The sequence below is a fragment of the Sapajus apella genome, unplaced genomic scaffold (genome assembly GCF_009761245.1).
Source record: "Sapajus apella isolate SASKATOON/1434 unplaced genomic scaffold, GSC_monkey_1.0 scaffold2, whole genome shotgun sequence".
Taxonomy (NCBI): domain Eukaryota; kingdom Metazoa; phylum Chordata; class Mammalia; order Primates; family Cebidae; genus Sapajus; species Sapajus apella.
This window is the reverse complement of record NW_022436942.1, coordinates 79,236,132-79,252,960: the sequence shown is the minus strand read 5'-3', so window position 1 is coordinate 79,252,960 and position 16,829 is coordinate 79,236,132. Positions and strand designations below refer to the sequence as shown.

General features: G+C 51.2%; 1 protein-coding gene and 1 long non-coding RNA gene across 3 annotated transcripts in view; one reads left to right on the top strand and one right to left on the bottom strand.

Moving 5' to 3' along the window:
- HNF1A (HNF1 homeobox A) overlaps positions 1 to 9,337 on the bottom strand; it is a 23,860-nt gene extending 14,523 nt beyond the window's left edge. For both annotated transcript variants that reach the window (XM_032242019.1, XM_032242022.1), the window contains exon 1: positions 8,860 to 9,337. In XM_032242019.1, the coding sequence (XP_032097910.1) occupies positions 8,860 to 9,185 (326 nt within the window). In that variant the 5' untranslated portion in view covers positions 9,186 to 9,337. The remainder of the gene's footprint in view (positions 1 to 8,859) is intronic.
- LOC116525854 lies at positions 7,332 to 16,161 on the top strand. Its single transcript, XR_004257854.1, has 2 exons — positions 7,332 to 8,344; positions 15,869 to 16,161. It is a non-coding gene; the product is annotated as an uncharacterized LOC116525854 (long non-coding RNA).
- The last annotated feature ends 668 nt before the right edge of the window (positions 16,162 to 16,829 follow it).

Below are 16,829 nucleotides of genomic sequence, written 5' to 3'. Positions count from 1 at the left end.
GGATGGGTGGGTGGATGGATGGGTGGGTGGATGGATGGGTGGGTGGATGGATGTATGGGTGGATGGATGGATAGGTGGGTGGATGGATGGATGGATGGGTGAATGGATGGATGGGAGAAGGGATGGATGGGTGGATGAACTGGTGGATAGATGGGTGGACTTGTGGATGGATGGCAGGGTAGGGTGGATGGACAGATGGATGGGTGGATGGATGATGGATGAATTTGGGGAACTGGTAGGTGGGTAGATAGATAATGGATGGATGGATTGATAGTAGTAGGTGGATGGATCTGTGGATGGATGGATGGGTGAATGGATGAATGGATGGTTGGGTGGATAGATGGATGGGCGGGTGGATGGATGATGGATGGATGGATGGATAGATGGATGGGTGGGTGGATGGATGATGGATGGATGGACGAAGGAGACCTTCTAGAAGAAGAAAGGCATTGAATCTGAATACAAGGAAAGAATTATGGGTTCTTCAGTCTTATAGCCAGGGCCACTGAGGCTCAGAGAATTTGCATCATTTTGTCTCTTGCCCAGGGTCACAGGACAAGCAGAGTCCCATCCACCTGAAAGGATTCAGTTCTAAGCCAGCCTTTTGGGCAAAAAGTCACAAAGTCAAAATCCTTCCTGAGGCCATGCGTGGTGGCTCACACCTGTAATCCCAGCACTTTGGGAGGCCAAGGAGGGCGGATCACCTGAAGTAAGGCGTTCGAGACCAGCCTGGCCAACATGGTGAAACTCTGTCTCTACTAAAAACACAAAAACTAGCCGGGCGTGGTGGCAGGAGCCTGTAATCCTAGCTACTTGGGAGGCTGAGGCAGGAGAATTGTTTGAACCTGGGAGGCGGAGGTTGTAGTGAGCCAAGATCAACGCTTTCTGAAAACCTACACCCTTTGCTGTGACCAGGCCGGTTTCCCCACAGCACCAGAGCAGGTTCCTGGTTTCTCAACAGAGTCTCAGATGACAGAGTTGACATTCAGAGGCCTCATTGTACCAAAAATACATTAAAAACACATGTGAGCACTGGAATCCCACTCTGTGGGCTGAGATCCTCCTACCAGAGACTCAAGGGACCCAGTGCCACCTGTGACTCATGGCCCTGCTCACTGTGGGTCTCCCTGTGGGGGAACAGAAAGGACCAGACTGCCTGAGCCATAGAGATTTTCTCTCCTGTCCTGCTCTATCTCAGTCCACGCCTCTTTCTTTCTCCCTCTGCTGAGCTTATGTTACTAATATGTCACAGGCTGGGCGCAGCGGCTCACACCTGTAATCCCAGCACTTTGAGAGACCAAGGTGGGTAGATTTCTTGAGGTCAGGAGTTTGAGACCATCCTGGCCACACCCCATCTCTACCAAAAAAAAAAAAAAATTAGCCAGGTGTGGTGGCAGGTGCCTGTAATCCAGCTACTCGGGAGGCTGAGGCAGGAGAATTGCTTGACCTTGGGAGGCGGAGGTTGCAGTGAGCCAAGATCGTCACTGCACTCCAGCCTGGGCAACAGAGTCACAGATAAATGCAGCTCAACACAGCAGCACTGAAGCAGACAGACTGGGATTTCAAGATTTGAACCTGGGTCTACATGATTCCAAAGCCTGTGCTCTCCCCTGCCTCACTGAGCAATGCGCTTCTAGAATTTGAGCCTTCTAATATTGGCACAGGTGACAGATGGCACAAGTAGAAGGCAATTCTTTGCCACGTTGTTTGCCATAGCAAAAGATTGGAAGCTACCGGGGAGCCCAGTGAAAGGGTACTGATTAACTAAATGAGGGTGCATCTGTTCAGTGCAGCCGCTGGAAAAACCCCACTGAGGCAGCTCCGTGTGTGCCCAGATGGAGTGGAGTTTATCTGGTGTGTCTGCTGTGCTGCTATTTACGAAAAACTTGAAGTGAGGTAAAAGAGGATTTCTGCATATTTCTGCACATATAAAACACGGAGGGCATGCAAGGAACAGGGACTCTGGTTACTTCCAGAGGAGAACAGGGTGCTGGGACGGGAATGAGAAGGGTGGTTTTCTCTGTTGTCCTTGTGTACTTTTAAAATTACATAATATATAATATACTATATATACATACATGATATTTCTTTTTCTTTTTCTTTTTAGAGGCTACTTGCTCTGTCTCCCAGGCTAGAGCGCAGAGGCGTGATCATAGCTCACTGTAGCCTCAAACTCCGGGGCTCAGTCGATCCTCCCACCTCAGACTCCCAAGTACTTGGGACCACAGGCACCTGACACCATGGCCAGCTAATTTTTGTACTTTTTTTTTTTTTGGTGGAGACAGGGTCTTGCTATGTTGGCCAGGCTGGCCTCACACTCCCAGGCTCAAGCAATCCTCCCACCTTGACATATAAAGTATTTAAAACTGAATTGTAAACCAGGTGTGGTGACTTATGCTTGTAATCCCAGCTCTTTGAAAGGCCGAGGTAGTAGGATCACTTGAGCCAGTAGTTCAAGACCAGCCTGGACAACCTAGTGAGACTCTGTCTCTATAAAAAACAATAATAACAAATTAGCCAGGCACGGTGGTGCACACCTGTAGTCCCAGCTTCTCAGGAGGCTAAGAGGGGAGGATTGCTTGAGACCAGGAGTTTGAGACCAGCCTGAACAACATAATGGGACTCTGTTTCTACAAAAAGGTAGAAAAATTAGCCAGGTGTAGTGGTACAAGCCTGTAGTCCCAGCTACTCAGAAGGCTGAGGCAAGAGGACCACTGGAGCCTGGGAGGTCGGGGCTGCAGTGAGCTGCGATCACACCACGACACTCCAGGCTTGGCGACAGGTGAAACCCTGTCTCAAAAAAAAAAAAAAAAAAAAAACCTGCAAACTCATGTTTCTTGAGAATTTACTGTAAGCTAGGCACTGTCCTGAGGGCTGGACACTTAAATCTTATAACCCCAGGAAGTAGACCTTACTCTATCCCCATTTCGCAGAGGAGAAAACTGAGGCTCAGAGGGGCACAGTCACTTGTCCAAGGGGTTCTAGTTAGGACTCAAGAATATTTCATGTTGCCAGGACCCTCCAGGCTTCTCTCCAGCCTCTCTCTCTGCCTTCTTTTGGGGGTCTAGGATCCTCTCTCCTGCACCTCCCCACTTCGCTGGGTGTCAGTCAGAGCTTAGAGGGAAGGGCCGTACAAAGTCCAGCCTTGTGCTCACGGCAAACATGTTTATCTGATCCTAGAGCCAGGCAGCCCGGTGCCTCCCCTCCCCCACCTGCAGCCGTCACCCTCCCGTGCCTCTTCCCTCCATCCCTGCTCTCTCCCCCAAAGAGAACAGGGTCAGTCTTCCTCTAACCAGACCTCTCCTGGGCTCAAACCAAAGATTTACTATCTGCCCCTGTCCACCTGTTTCTCTCTCTCTCTCCCCCCCCTCCCTCCCTCTCCCCTAAACCAGATCAAATTTAAGCCGAACTTGAAAATAAAATAAAGGCCAGCCACCCTGCACAAATACATGCGCAATCCTTAGAAACAGAGGACAGGCTTTTGAAGGTGAAAATGGACAGCCAGCTGTTACAATGAGCTTCTACGAATGTTCTACTTTTTAAACAGTTCCCAGTAGAGTTGGGCAACAAATCCACAACAAAAAAGTGAACTTTCAGTGCCAGTTAGGACAGAGAGCCAAGAGGGCTCGTCTTTCCCTTTTCTGGGAGAAGCCACCTGCGCCACTTTTTTCTAGAACGTACTGAATCAATGTCTCTCTCCCCCCACTCCCAACCTTTCTATCACTCTCTCTCTTCTGTGTGTCTCTTTTTTTTTTTTTTTTTTTTGAGACGGAGTTTTGCTCTTGTTACCCAGGCTGGAGTGCAATGGCACGATCTCGGCTCACCGCAACCTCCACCTCCTGGGTTCAGGCAATTCTCCTGCCTCAGCCTCCTGAGTAGCTGGGATTACAGGCACGCGCCACCATGCCCAGCTAATTTTTTGTAGTTTTAGTAGAGACGGGGTTTCACCATGTTGACCAGGATGGTCTCGATCTCTTGACCTCGTGATCCACCCGCCTCGGCCTCCCAAAGTGCTGGGATTACAGGCGTGAGCCACCGCGCCCGGCCTTCTTCTGTGTGTCTCTTACACACACACACACAGAGTCTCCATGGGCCTGACTGTTTTTGAGGGCAGCTTCTTCAACTGTCCGGGCTCAGAACTAAGAGGCCAAGACCGGGCACGGTAACTCATGCCAGTCATCCCAGCACTTTGGGAGGCCGAGGCAGGTGGATCATATCAGGTCAGGAGTTGGAGACCAGCCTGGCCAACATGGTGAAACCCCAGGTCTACTAAAAATACAAAAATTAGCTGGGCATGGTGTCGCATGCCCATGGTTCCAGCTACGCAGGAGGCTGAGGCAGGAGGATCACTTGAACCCGGGAGGTGGAGGTTGCAATGAGCCAAGATTATGCCATTATACTCCAGCTCCAGTGACAGAGTGAGACTCCATCTCAAAAAATAATAATAATAATAAAAAGAAAAGAAATAAGAACTAAGAGGCCAAGTCTCCAGGCATCTCCTGCTTTGACTCTAATGGGTTTGAGAGTCAAACCACTGTGGGTTCCAGTCCCATCACTGCGACCTAGCCACACGCACTCTTGCATGACCCATCTCTGCCCGGCACCGTGGGGTAAACACACCCCTACCTCACACTGCTACTGGGAAAATTAAATGAGCTTCACATAGGGAGGCTGAACGTAGGGCAGGGCCTGGCGTACAGCACGCGCTGAACTCACGGAACAATATTGTCATGATCATCATCTTAAAACAGCCCTGGAGACCCTTGGCCTCACACAGCAGAGTCGAGGAGAGGTGAAGACCCACCCACATCCTCCTCTCCTCCTACCCATTCCAGGGTCGATCAGACGTCCAAGGCTTTGAGCCTTCTGCCCTCTGGCCCCTTGGGTTTCAGGGCATGCAAGGTTGTGGCGTTCATCTCCACATCTGGAGAGGGAGCTGACTTCTCAGTGTGGGGGCTTTAGAGCTGGCCTTGATTCTTTGCTTAACCTCCGTGTGCCTCAGTTTCCTTATCTGTGAAATGGGGCTAATGATATTTCAGACTTCAGAGATGGCTGGGAGGAAGAAGTGAGCTTAGGGCATTTCTAAGCCGTTGGTGAGGGCCAAAGCACTGCATGGAAGTGAGTTGATGGTCAAGTTGAACAGCAGGAATGACTGGGGCCTCAAGATTGCAGTATGGAGCCTGAGGTAGGAGGACCTGGGACCAAGTCCTGGCCTTCCTTCAGTCCTTTGGAAGAGTTTCACTGGGTAAGGTACTGCCTGTCTGAACCTTAATCTGCTCATCTGTAAAATGGGATCACTAATAATAAGTGCTGTGTATTGCACTTACTACATGTGTACTCTAAAGTGCCATGCCATTTAACCCTGTGGACAAGGCTTATTGTCACCTCCACCCTGCAGATGAAACTGAGGCTCAGAAAAATAAAGTCCCCTGCCCAAGCTAGAAAGGGCAGAGCTGGGATTAGCGTGCAGGCGGGCTGGCTTTTGTCAGGGACATCAGATCCTCTGTCTTCCCTTGGCTACTGTCTTCCTGGATCTCGGTGCCCAGGTGCTGCCTGATGGACAGGATCAGAGAGCTTCAAGGTTGCAGTTTGAAGGCCAGGTGTGGTGGCTCACACCTGTAATCTCAGCACTTTGGGAGGCCAAGGCAGGTGGATCAACTGAGGTCGGGAGTTTGAGAGCAGCCTGACCAACATAGTGAAGCCCTGTCTATACTAAAATACAAAAAAATCAGCCGGACATGGTGAGACGCGCCTGTAATCCCAGCTACTTGGGAGGTTGGGGCAGGAGAATCGCTTGAACCTTGGAGGTGGAGGTTGAAGTGAGCCGAGATTGCACCGTTGCACTCCAGCCTGGGTAACAAGAGGGGAACTCCATCTCAAAAAAAAAAAAAAAAACAGGTTGGAGTTTGAGCTGATCGAAGACAGAAGGGACCTGGGAGGACACCCAGGAAGGAACCCAGGGTCCCAGTTTCTCCCTTGGCCACGTCTCAGGCTGCTGAGCCCTGGCTAACAGGGCAGCGGATGTCCTCAGGGCCTCAGAGAATCCTGGTCACTCATTCACTCCTGCGGTGCACCAGCCAGTGGGCTGGATGGAGGGTACACGTGGTGAATAAGGCAACACAGGTCTTGCCCTTGAAGAGCTTCTATTTTCACGGCAGGAGATAGAAAATGGATAAATCAGATGATAACAAGTCATGACAGGGAGCAAGAGAAAGAAAACGACAGCAGTGGAAGAGTGACTGGAGGCGGGGCCCCCTTTAGGATGGAGCAACCAGGGAGCTGCAGGAGAAGGAACCGGCCATGGGAAGATCTGGAAAGAGGTTCCAAGCAGGAGGAAGAGCACGTGCAAAGGCCCTGGGGTGGGAATTGGCTTGGGGTGCTGAGGAACAGCAAAGCCACAATGACTGCAGCAGAGTAAGCGAGGAAGAGAAAGACCTGGGCAGAGATCCGGGAATTTGGTGGGTGGAGGGAGGGGAATGAAACCAAGGCAGGGAGTTTAGATTTTATTCCTTGGCCAGGGAGGAAAACTGAGGGTAGAAGGAGAGAACAGACTTGCCCAAGGTCACGCAGGGAACTAAGGGGGAGATCTGAAGAATGAGCTCAGGTTCCTGCTGTAGCCACAAACATGGGGTACCCCAGGGAGGCCTGGCACCCAGGACCCACCCAGGCTTCTTCCCAGACACAGACTTCTCCCAGGAAACAACTTCTACTAGACGTTCTGCTTCTGCACCGTCTTCCCAGCCTTAACCTCCCCGACGGACCGGCCCTTCAACAGGGGTCCCCTGCCCCTCTCTCCCTGGCCCCTTCCCCAACCCTGAGGCTGGAGGCCCCACTTTTTTTTCACTCAGGGTGTTTTCTGATCCCTTTTGTTACCTGAACAATAAGTAACCCAGGTAGTTAGTTATAAACTCTGCAGGAACAAGGAGCTGGTTGATAATTTATAGCAACATCTCAAATTTAAATGGAAAGTAAATAGCATGCTGTTAGCATTAAAGAAAACCCAATCGGGGCAGCGGGAAGCACTCCAGCCTCCTTGCAAGCTTGGGGTGCCTCATTCTCTCCAGTGCCCCGTCTCCCAGCTGGGTCTGAGCCCCCGCCCCCCAGCTCTTCAGTTCTGCTTCTCCCAGCTGCTCTCTCCATCTCCCCTGGTGGCCCCTCTCTTTCTCTCTCTACCGTATCTGCCTCAGCTTCCAGGTCTCTACTGGTCCCTAGGAAGCACTTTGACCTCTGCTTTCCCCTCAAATGCTGTGGATCAAGCCTCCCCCAACCCCGCCATCCCCCACCCAAAGGGGGCTGCTGACCGAGAGGGCTCATCAGCCAGGTAAGAAAGCATCCCCCTCCCCCACCCTCACCCCAAAGCCCCCATTCCCATCTGGGGCCCCATGCAGGTCAGGCCCAGCCCCACCCCGTCCGGGTTGCCTTCGCCCTGGGTCTGGGATGCCTGACTCTTTGCCCCTCCCCTGCAGCTCTTGAGTCCTTTGCCCTCCTCTTCCTGCCAAGTCAGGGGGCCCTGGCTGCTCCCCTGCCCCCTGTCCCGGGGCCCTCGGGAGGCTCCCTGAGGCCTCTGGGAAGGCAGGAGTCTACCAGCCCTCCCCCACCCCAGCTGGGATCAGGACCTTGGACAGAAAAGAGATGGGCCCCTTTGGAGCATCTTTGGGGCTACTCTGTCTCTGACTCCCTGGCCACCTCCTGCAGGCCTCTGCCCCCCCCCCCCCCCCCGGTCATAGCAATTGACAGCACCAAACAGTAGCTGTGGGCCCTCAGTTGGGTGAACTTAGTCAAGCTCCGTCCCCGCTCTGAGCCCCAGTTTCCGATTTGTGAAGCAGAGCCATCAGTAGCTTCTGCCCGGGGCTCCTCTCAACGAGAAGGGAAATCATTCCCGTGAAACCTCAGCACAGCGCCCAGGAAGTAGCGAACCTCCCCAAGAAGGCGCTGTAGGGTAGAGGTCAGGGAGCCCCTGCAGCCCCCAGGCCACCCTTCCTTCTCCCACACCCCGCCCCCCCCGCCCCTACTAGGTGGGAGGTGGGTTGGCCCAGATCTCTCCAGGCCACCATTCCTACAAGTTAATGATCACAGACCTTATCAGAGCCTTTCACCATTTATAAATTTATAAAACAAAAGAGAAATAATAAAGCATGTGGGTAATTAGTAACTAGGTCAGCTCTGCTGAGGAGAGGGGCGGCATCGAGCTCAGGACCCACCCAGTTCTCCGGGAGACGGGGAGTCCACCAGCGGATGGGATGTGGAACGGGGAGCCTCTAATGGCGCCTGCTGGTGAGGTGGGGTGCCTGTGGCCGCACAGGAAAGGGGACCAGCTCCCACCTCGAGGCTCTGTCTGCCTCAGGTAAGAAGGATCTGGGCTTCTCTGGCTGAATGCATGAGTCCCTGGGAAGCCAGGGAAACCCCCAAAACCCCAGCTTCGAGCCCTCCTCCCTGGCCGCGCTCCCTGGCCCCCAGAGCCTACCCTCTGAGGACTCAGGGCAGAGGTGAGGGTCTGGGGAGTGCAAATGATCATAGTGGCTAAAAATTTCCACCACCCCCCGGTCATCCAGGCATTTGATTTGGGAATTCACCCACCTTTTCTCCCGTCTTGGACCCCCGGGAAATGTCCCCTCTTCCCAAGGACTGGGCTGAAGTCTTGGCTCATGGGTTGTGGGACTCTGGAGAGGAGCAGCTCAGGGCTGGAGGCTCAAATGTCCAAGAGAGGACCCCGGGCTCTCAGGGGCCCTGACTCCACTGCCGGCAACTAGGCTCAAGGCTGAAGCTCATGGGGACTCGACTCAGAAGTGGGGATGCCTAGGAGCTGAGGGGGCCCCTCTAGGCTCTCCCTGGGCGCTGGGACGGGAAAGGGCTGCTTACTGCAGAAGGGCCTCCACCACGGCTTTCTGGTGGGCTGCCTCCTCGGGGCTGAGGTTCTCCAGCTCTTTGAGGATGGGTGGCGTGAAGTCTTCCCCATCGTCGTCCGTCTCGTCCTCGGAACCCCGAGTCTCTCCCAGCCCATTGGGCAGCTCAGCCAGCTCCCCTCGACCACCGCCGCATGCCTCCCCCTTGTCCAGAGGGCCATCTCCAGCCAGCAGGTAGGGCCCCGGCTCACCCAGCGCCTGGATCAGTGCCTCTTTGCTCAGCCCTGACTCGAGCAGGGCCGCCAGGAGCTCCGTCTGCAGCTGGCTCAGTTTAGAGACCATGGCTCGGCTGCCCCGGGGCCACGCGGCCTGGGTCCACCACGCCAGCCGCCTGCCCCACCGCGTGGGTTGAGTTTGCCTGCTGGCCGGTGGACACAAACCAAACACCTTGCACCCACTGCCCCCCCAAAATCCCACTAGCCAAGCCCTGTGGGCACCCCCAACCCCCAACCCTGGCCCCAGCGGCCAGTGAATCAGGGCCCCTGCCTGCTCTGTTTACATTGGAGCTGGGGAAATTCTCCAAGGTTCATATTTATCCGTGTGCTTAGCGAAGGGACTGAACTTTGGACTTCAGCCCTGCAAAGTGCAGGCCTCATGGCAGCAGAGAGGGGCAGGGAGCTATGGCCTTCCATGGGAGTGGGCAGAGGGGAGGGCAGGGGCAGCGCAGGTGAGGGGCCCTGAGCAGCTGGGATGGAAGGTGCTGGGAGTGGGGGAGGCCATCAGGCGAGCAGCATTGGGTCGTACCCCCAAAAGAACCTTGTCAGGGCATCAGGCTGAGACAGGAGAGCAAAAAATGCTTGCTGCCGGCCAGGCGTGGTGGCTCATGCCTGTAATCCCAGTACTTAGGGAGGCTGAGATGGGCGGATCACCTGAGGTTGGGAGTTTGAGACCAGTCTGGGCAACATAGTGAAACCCCATCTCTACTAAAAATACAAATTAGTCAGGTGTGGTGGCACACACCTCTGATCCCAGCTACTCAGGAGGCTGAGGCAGGAGAATCCCTTGAACCCAGGAGGTGGAGGTTGCAGTGAGCTGAGATCATGCCATTGTACTCCAGCCTGGGCAACGAGAGTGAAACTCCATCTCAAAAAAAAAAAAAAAAAATGCTTGCTGCTTAAGGAGAGCAGCCGCAGCAGGGAGCTGTAGGCAGACAGCTGGGCTAGCTCTTCTCAAGGGCAGAGGAAGCGCATGGCCATTTTGGGACCCTTCCACCCCACTCCCGGCCTGACACCAGGCCTCCCTGTAGGAAAATATATGTTAAGACTGCCATGTGCCGAGAACAGTGTGGGGGTCTGTAAGCACGACTTCACTTCATTGCATCTGCTACCAACTCTGAGAAGGTACCAGGATTATCCCCATTTTATAGGGGAGGAAATCGGGGCTCTGAGAGGTAAGCAACGTGTCCAAGGTCACACAGCCAGCAAGGAACAAGACTTGCAAGGTGAGACTGAGTTGAGGCGAGTGTGGCACTTGCCCTGGGTGCCAATTTACTTTGTATTTTTTGAGCTAGGTTCTCACTCTGTCACCCAGGCTGGAGTGCAGTGGCTCGACCACGGCTAACTGGAGCCTCGACTTCCCGGGTTTAGGTGATCCTCCCGCCTCAGTCATCCAAGTACCCAAGTACCGAAGCAGCTGGCGCTGCAGGCACAGACCATACACCCCCTTATTTTGTGTGTATGTTGTGTGTGTTTTGGGGTATGTGTGTTTCAGGTGGAGTCTCGCTCTGTCACTCAGGTTTGCAGTGCAGTGGAGTGATCTCGGCTCACTGCAACCTCTGCCTCCTAGGTTCGTGATTCTCCTGCCTCAGCCTCCCGAGTAGCTGAGGTTACAGGCGCATGCCATCACACCCAGCTAATTTTTTGTACTCTTAGTAGATATGGGGTTCACCATGTTGGCCAGGCTGGTCTCAAACTCCTGACCTCAAGTGATTCACCTGCCTCAGCCTCCCAAAGTGCTGGGGTTACAGGTGTGAGCCACCGTGCCCAGCCTTGTGTGTCGATTTTTTCTGGAGATGTGGTTTTGCCATGCTGCCCAGGTTGGTCTCAAACTCCTGGGCTCAAGCCTCAGCCTCCCAAAGTGCTAGCATTACACGCGTGAGCCACCGTGCCTGGCAGCCCCAGGTGCAAATTTTAAAGGAGTGCCAAAAAACCCAGTTATCAAGGTAAATAACATTCTTATGCACTATATTTTTAAAATTAAAATTAATGCAAGACCCCAAAGAACTTAAAACAGATGTCTACACAAAAACTTGCACATGAATGCTCATAGCAGCATTATTCACAAGAGCCAAAAAATGGACAAAGCATAAATGTTTATCACCTGATGAATGAATAAATAAAATATGGCACAACCATGCCATGGTACAGACACGTGTGTATATGTATACATCTTTTTTTTTCTTTTTCAACTGCAATAGAGAAAGATTTCTGTTGCTTTCTTGTGGTTTGAGATGGAGTCTCACTCTGTTGCCCAGGCTGGAGTGCAGTGGTGTAATCTTGGCTCACTGCAACCTCTGTTTCCCAGGTTTAAGCGATTCTCCTGCCTCAGCCTCCCAAGTATCTGGAACTACAGGTGTGTACCACCACGCCCAGCTAATTTTTGTGTTTTTGGTAGAGATAGGGTTTTACCATGTTGGCCAGGCTAGTCTTCAGCTCCTGACCTTAGGTGATGTGCCCACCCCAGGCTCCCCAGACTGCTGGGATTACAGGCATGAGCCACCGTGTCCAGCCAATGCAATGGCATATTATTTGGTCATATAAAGGAATGGCGTTCCCATACATGCCAGGGCACGAGCCTTGAAAACATGATACTAAGTGAAAAAGCAGCCTCTAAAGACCACATCGCGTCTGGGTCCATTTATATGAAACGTCCAGAACAGGCAAATCCAGATGGACAGAAAGGCGATTCGTGGTTGTCAGAGCCTGGGTGGGAGACGGAATGGGGCTGGCTGCTCCGTGGGTGCTGGGGCTTCTCCAGGATCATGAAAATGTTCTGTAATTGATTGTGGTGATATCTCACAACTCTGTACTAAAACCCTCTGAATTGCACATTTTAAAAGGGCGAGTTTGATGGTATGTAAATCAATACAAACATTGTTTTCGCTTTATTGCTATATACTTATTGTATGATTTACCCATTTCATGTGTGTTTTCTGAGATTTGTTTTTATTTTTTATTTTTTCCATTTTTATTTATTTTTATTTTTTGAGACAGGATCTGGCTCTGTTGCCCAGGCTAGAATGCAATGGCATGATCTCAGCTCACTACAACTTCTGCCTCCTGGGCTCAAATCATCCTCCCACGTCAGCCTTCCGAGTAGCTTGGACTACAGGTGTTCGTGACCACATCCAGCTCATTTTTTTTTGTACGTTTGGTAGAAACAGAGTTTCACTATGTTTCCCAGGGTGGTCTCATACTCCTGGACTCAAGAAATCCTCCCACCTCAGCCTCCCAAAGTGCTGGAATTATGTAGGCATGAGCCACCCTGCCTAGCCTTAAAAAGTATTTTTAAACTAATGTAAAATAACCTGTGATAAAGAAAATAGACAGGCCTTGCCCTCACCACCAGCCAGGTGTGGCTACCAAGCATTTGAAAGATGGTTTATGTCACTTGTTGAAATGATAATTTAAAAAAATATATTGAGTTAAATATTTAAATTAAGGAAATTTAGGCTGGACACAGTGGCTCACACCTGTAATCCCAGCACTTTTGGGAGGCTGAGGTGGGTGGATCAGGTAGGAGGTCAGGAGTTCGAGACCAGCCTGACCAATATGGTGAAACCCCATCTCTCCTAAAAATAAAAAATTAGCCTCAGGAGGTTGAGGCAGGAGAATCACTTGAACCCGAGAGGCAGAGATTACAGTGAGCCAAGATCACACCACTGCACTCCATCCTGGGCAACACAGCAAGACACCCTCTCAAAAGAAAAAAAAAATTAAAAGTTAACTTTTGGCTGGGCACAGTGCCTCACGCCTGTAATCCGAGCACTTTGGGAGGCCGAGGCAGGTGGATCATGAAGTCAGGAGTTCAAGACCAGCCTGGCCAAGATGGTGAAACCCCGTCTCTACTAAAAATACAAAAATTAGCCAGGCGTGGTGGGGAGCGCCTGTGATCTCAGCTACGTGGGAGGCTGAGGTAGATAATTGCTTGGGCCCAGGAGTTGGAGGTTGCAGTGAGCTGAGATTGCACCACTGTGCTCCAGCTGGGCGAGAGAGTGAGACTGTCTCAAAAAAAAAGTTAACATTTAGAATAATTTTAAATTAGATTTAATTAAAATTAAATTATATTATTTTTATATATGTTAATATAATGTTATATTTCATTTAAAATAATTTGGCTTAAATTAAAATTTTAAATATAAAAATAACTTTTTATTTTAAAAATTAAAGAACTCCTAGTCTCAAGCAATCCTCCCACCTCAGCATCCCAAGTAGCGGGGACTACAGGTATGCACCATCATGCCCAGCTTGCTCATTCATTCATTCATTCATTCATTCATTCATTTGTCTTTTTTGTTTGTTTGTTTTTTGAGACAGGGTCTCCTCCTACTGCCCAGGCTGGAGTGCAGTGGCACAGTCTTGGCAAACTGCAACCTATACCTCTGCGGCTCCCATGATCCTCCCACCTCAGCCTCTGCAGTAGCCGGGACTACAAGCGTGTGCCACCCGGCTGGCTAATTTTTGTATTTTTTGTAGAGATGAGGTTTTGTCATGTTGCCCAGGCTGGTCTCAAACTCCTGGGCTCAAGCAATCCTCCCACCTCAGCCTCCCAAACTATTGGGATTATAGACATCAGCCATCTCACATAGCCGGTAATGTATTTCATTCTGAGAACCACTCTGAATTAGGAACTGTTATAATTCCCCTTCTCCAGGGAGGAAAGAGAGGCTCAGAGAGGTTACATGACTGCTCAGAGTCCCTCAGAGCTGGGCTTTAAGTCCCCCTGATCCAGGTGGGCTGGCTGTGCAGGACAAGTTGGCAGCCCTTGCCTTAAGCAGAGTGGTACCCTCTTTCATCCAGTGCGTTTTTTTGTTTTTTTTTTTTTTTTTTTTTGAGACAGTCTCTCTTTATCGCCCAGGCTGGAGTGCAGTTGGCTCACTGCAACCTCTGCCTCCTGGGTTCAAGAAATCCTCCTATCTCAGCCTCCTGAGTAGCTGGGACTACAGGCGCATGCCACCACACCCGGCTAATTTTGTATTTTTAGTAGAGATGGGGTTTCACCATGTTGGCCAGGCTGTTCTCGAACTCCTGACCTCATGTGATCTGCCCTTCTCAACCTCCCAAAGTGCTGGGATTACAGGCATGAGCCACCACGCCCGGCCAAGTGCATTTTTTTGTAAACCCCCGTTCAAGTTGCTTTGAAGTTGGGCCGCTTACTGCTGGTGACAACATTCTCAAGTACAGGCTAAAGGACAGGGAAGAGGCTGTGTGCTGTTCCTTCGTGGCTTTGAGGCTCTCCTCCTTGCTCTCCTTGCTGCCTGCAGCCACCCCTTGCTGACTTTCCCTTTCCAGGGAACCAGAGGGAGCAAGGAGGGTGGGGCCTGACTCCTGTCCCCAGCATGTAAACTCATGAACTGCTGGGTCCTCAGGCAGCTAGGTGGCTGAGCATTTGAGTCTGGGACAGCAGGTGGATTTGGTGGGAGAGGGAATGACAGAGATTGGGGAGGAGCCTCCAGAGAGTCTAAGGAGAGAGGTACACAAGCAGAAAGTTCTAGCCCCCAGCCTGCCCTTCCCCCACACTCAGGAGCCAAAGCTGAATTAACTCAAGGTCAGGAGTGGCATTTGCATTCTTGAGAATCACTGCAGAAAAGAGCTGTAGTCATGGCTGAGTGGTTAAGGCAACAGCCTAGGGAATCACTGAGGGAAAAAAACGAATATTGGCTGGGCATGATGTCTCACGCCTGTAATCCCAGCACTTTGGGAGGCCAAAATGGGCAGATCACTGCAGTCAGGAGTTCAAGGCCAGCCTAGCCAACATGGCGAAAACCTGTCTCTACTAAAAATGCAAACATTATCTGGGCATGGCGGTGGGCACCTATAATCCCAGCTACTCGGGAGGCTGAGGCAGGAGAACTACTCTAACCCGGGAGGTGGAGGTTGCAGTGAGCCAAGATCTCACCACTGTGCTCCAGCCTGTGCAATGGAGGGAGACTCCGTCTCAAAAAAAATTGAAAATTAAGAATTAAACAGGTATGTTTAGGAAGTGCAGTAGGTAGGCCAAGACAACTACTAAGTATGTCCTAACAACTTAGTAGCTGCTTGAAAAAAATAATGCACATAAATTAAAAGAAAAAGCAATATTTCGCTCATTCTTAACTACCTGTAAGGATGCACTAACGGGATGCGTGTGCCTGCTGCGCTGTCCACAGCTGCTCAAACCTTGAAATTTGATTGGACGCTACCACCCTCGTTTCCTGTTACACAATAACTTTTGCAAGGCACTTGCTTTTTATCACAACTGCCATGCACTCGGCTTCACAAAAATCTTGTCATTGTGGAAAGGAAGGTCCTTCCATCGAACATTCAAACTTAATTCCCCCGAGCTGGTAGTTTGCAAGGTGTCCAGCAGGTGTCGCTGTGTTTCCTCCGCAAATTCTGTAAAATATTCTGCTGTGTCCTGGGACACAGTAGATAGCCAGTAAATGGTGGCTGTGAGTTTTATCGCAGTTCCCTCCTACTGGGTGAGCAGCTGTTTGCCAGGTTAGAATTCGGGTAAGGCACAGGCTTCCCGCTTGGTCTTAGCAGCCAGCACAGGACAAGTGTCCCTTCAGCCAGTCTCAGAGCTCTTTTGCAATTCAACTGACCTTTGTCCTTCAGTCCAGACAATGCCCCAGGGCCCTCCTGCATTCAAACGGACGGCTCTCCTTCTCACCCTCCTACCTTTTCAACTTTATGGACAGTAATACAATTTTCTCATCCGTTTTCTCATTTAATATCTAACAGCTTCATGATATCCCCATTTTACAGATAAGGAAACCAAGGCATTAAGAGGATAAGGAACCTCATCGGCTAAGGCACATTTAAGATTTGAACTTGGATCTCCGTGATGCCAGAATCTAAACCTTGACTAAATATTTGTTACTATTACTTTTGTCGTTGTTCTGGGTAACTCCAACCCTCTGCTCACTGGCCTCGTCACCTCCGTGCTGATTTCGCAGGTGAAGACACTAAGGTTCCAAGGGGCTAGAGCACAGTGCCTGGGTTTGAGCCTTGCTCTGCCATTTACCAGCCATATGACCTTGGGCAACTTGCTTGACTTCTCTGTGCCTCAGTTTCCCCTTCTCTTGGGTTAGGAGAATGAATAAAGTAATATCCACAATGCCCAACACCCTGCAAGCGGCCAGGTGCTGTGGCTCACACCCACCATCCCAGCACTTTGGGAGGCCAAGGCAGGCGGGTCACTTGAGGTCAGGAGTTTGAGACCAGCCTGGCCAACATGGCAAAACCTCATCTCTACTAAAAATACAAAAATTAGCCGGGCATGGTGGTGCATGCCTGTAATCCCAACTACTCGGGAGGCTGAGGCAGAAGAATCATTTGAACCTGAAAGACGGAGGTTGCAGTGAGCTGAGATCGAATGGCTGCACTCCAGCCTGGGCGACAGAGCGAGACCCTACCTCAAAAAATCAAAAATAAAAATAAAAAATGAACAGTGCCCAACCCCCTGAAAGCATTCCACATAACTGAAACATCACTGTTAGGTGATTACTAGCATGACGACCCCTCGCCCCTTGGCCAAACTGAGTTCTCTTCTCTTACAAAAACTTCTCCATATGAAGTCACTGATTCCATTTGACCCTTTAGCCCTCACCCTGGCATTCAAGGGCATGGACAGCTCAACCCCACGCTCTGGCCAGGCTGACCTCTTCATTCCCTTCTCTGGCGTAAAGGGGCTTCTTGCCACCCCAACCACCTGCCCCTACCCCCT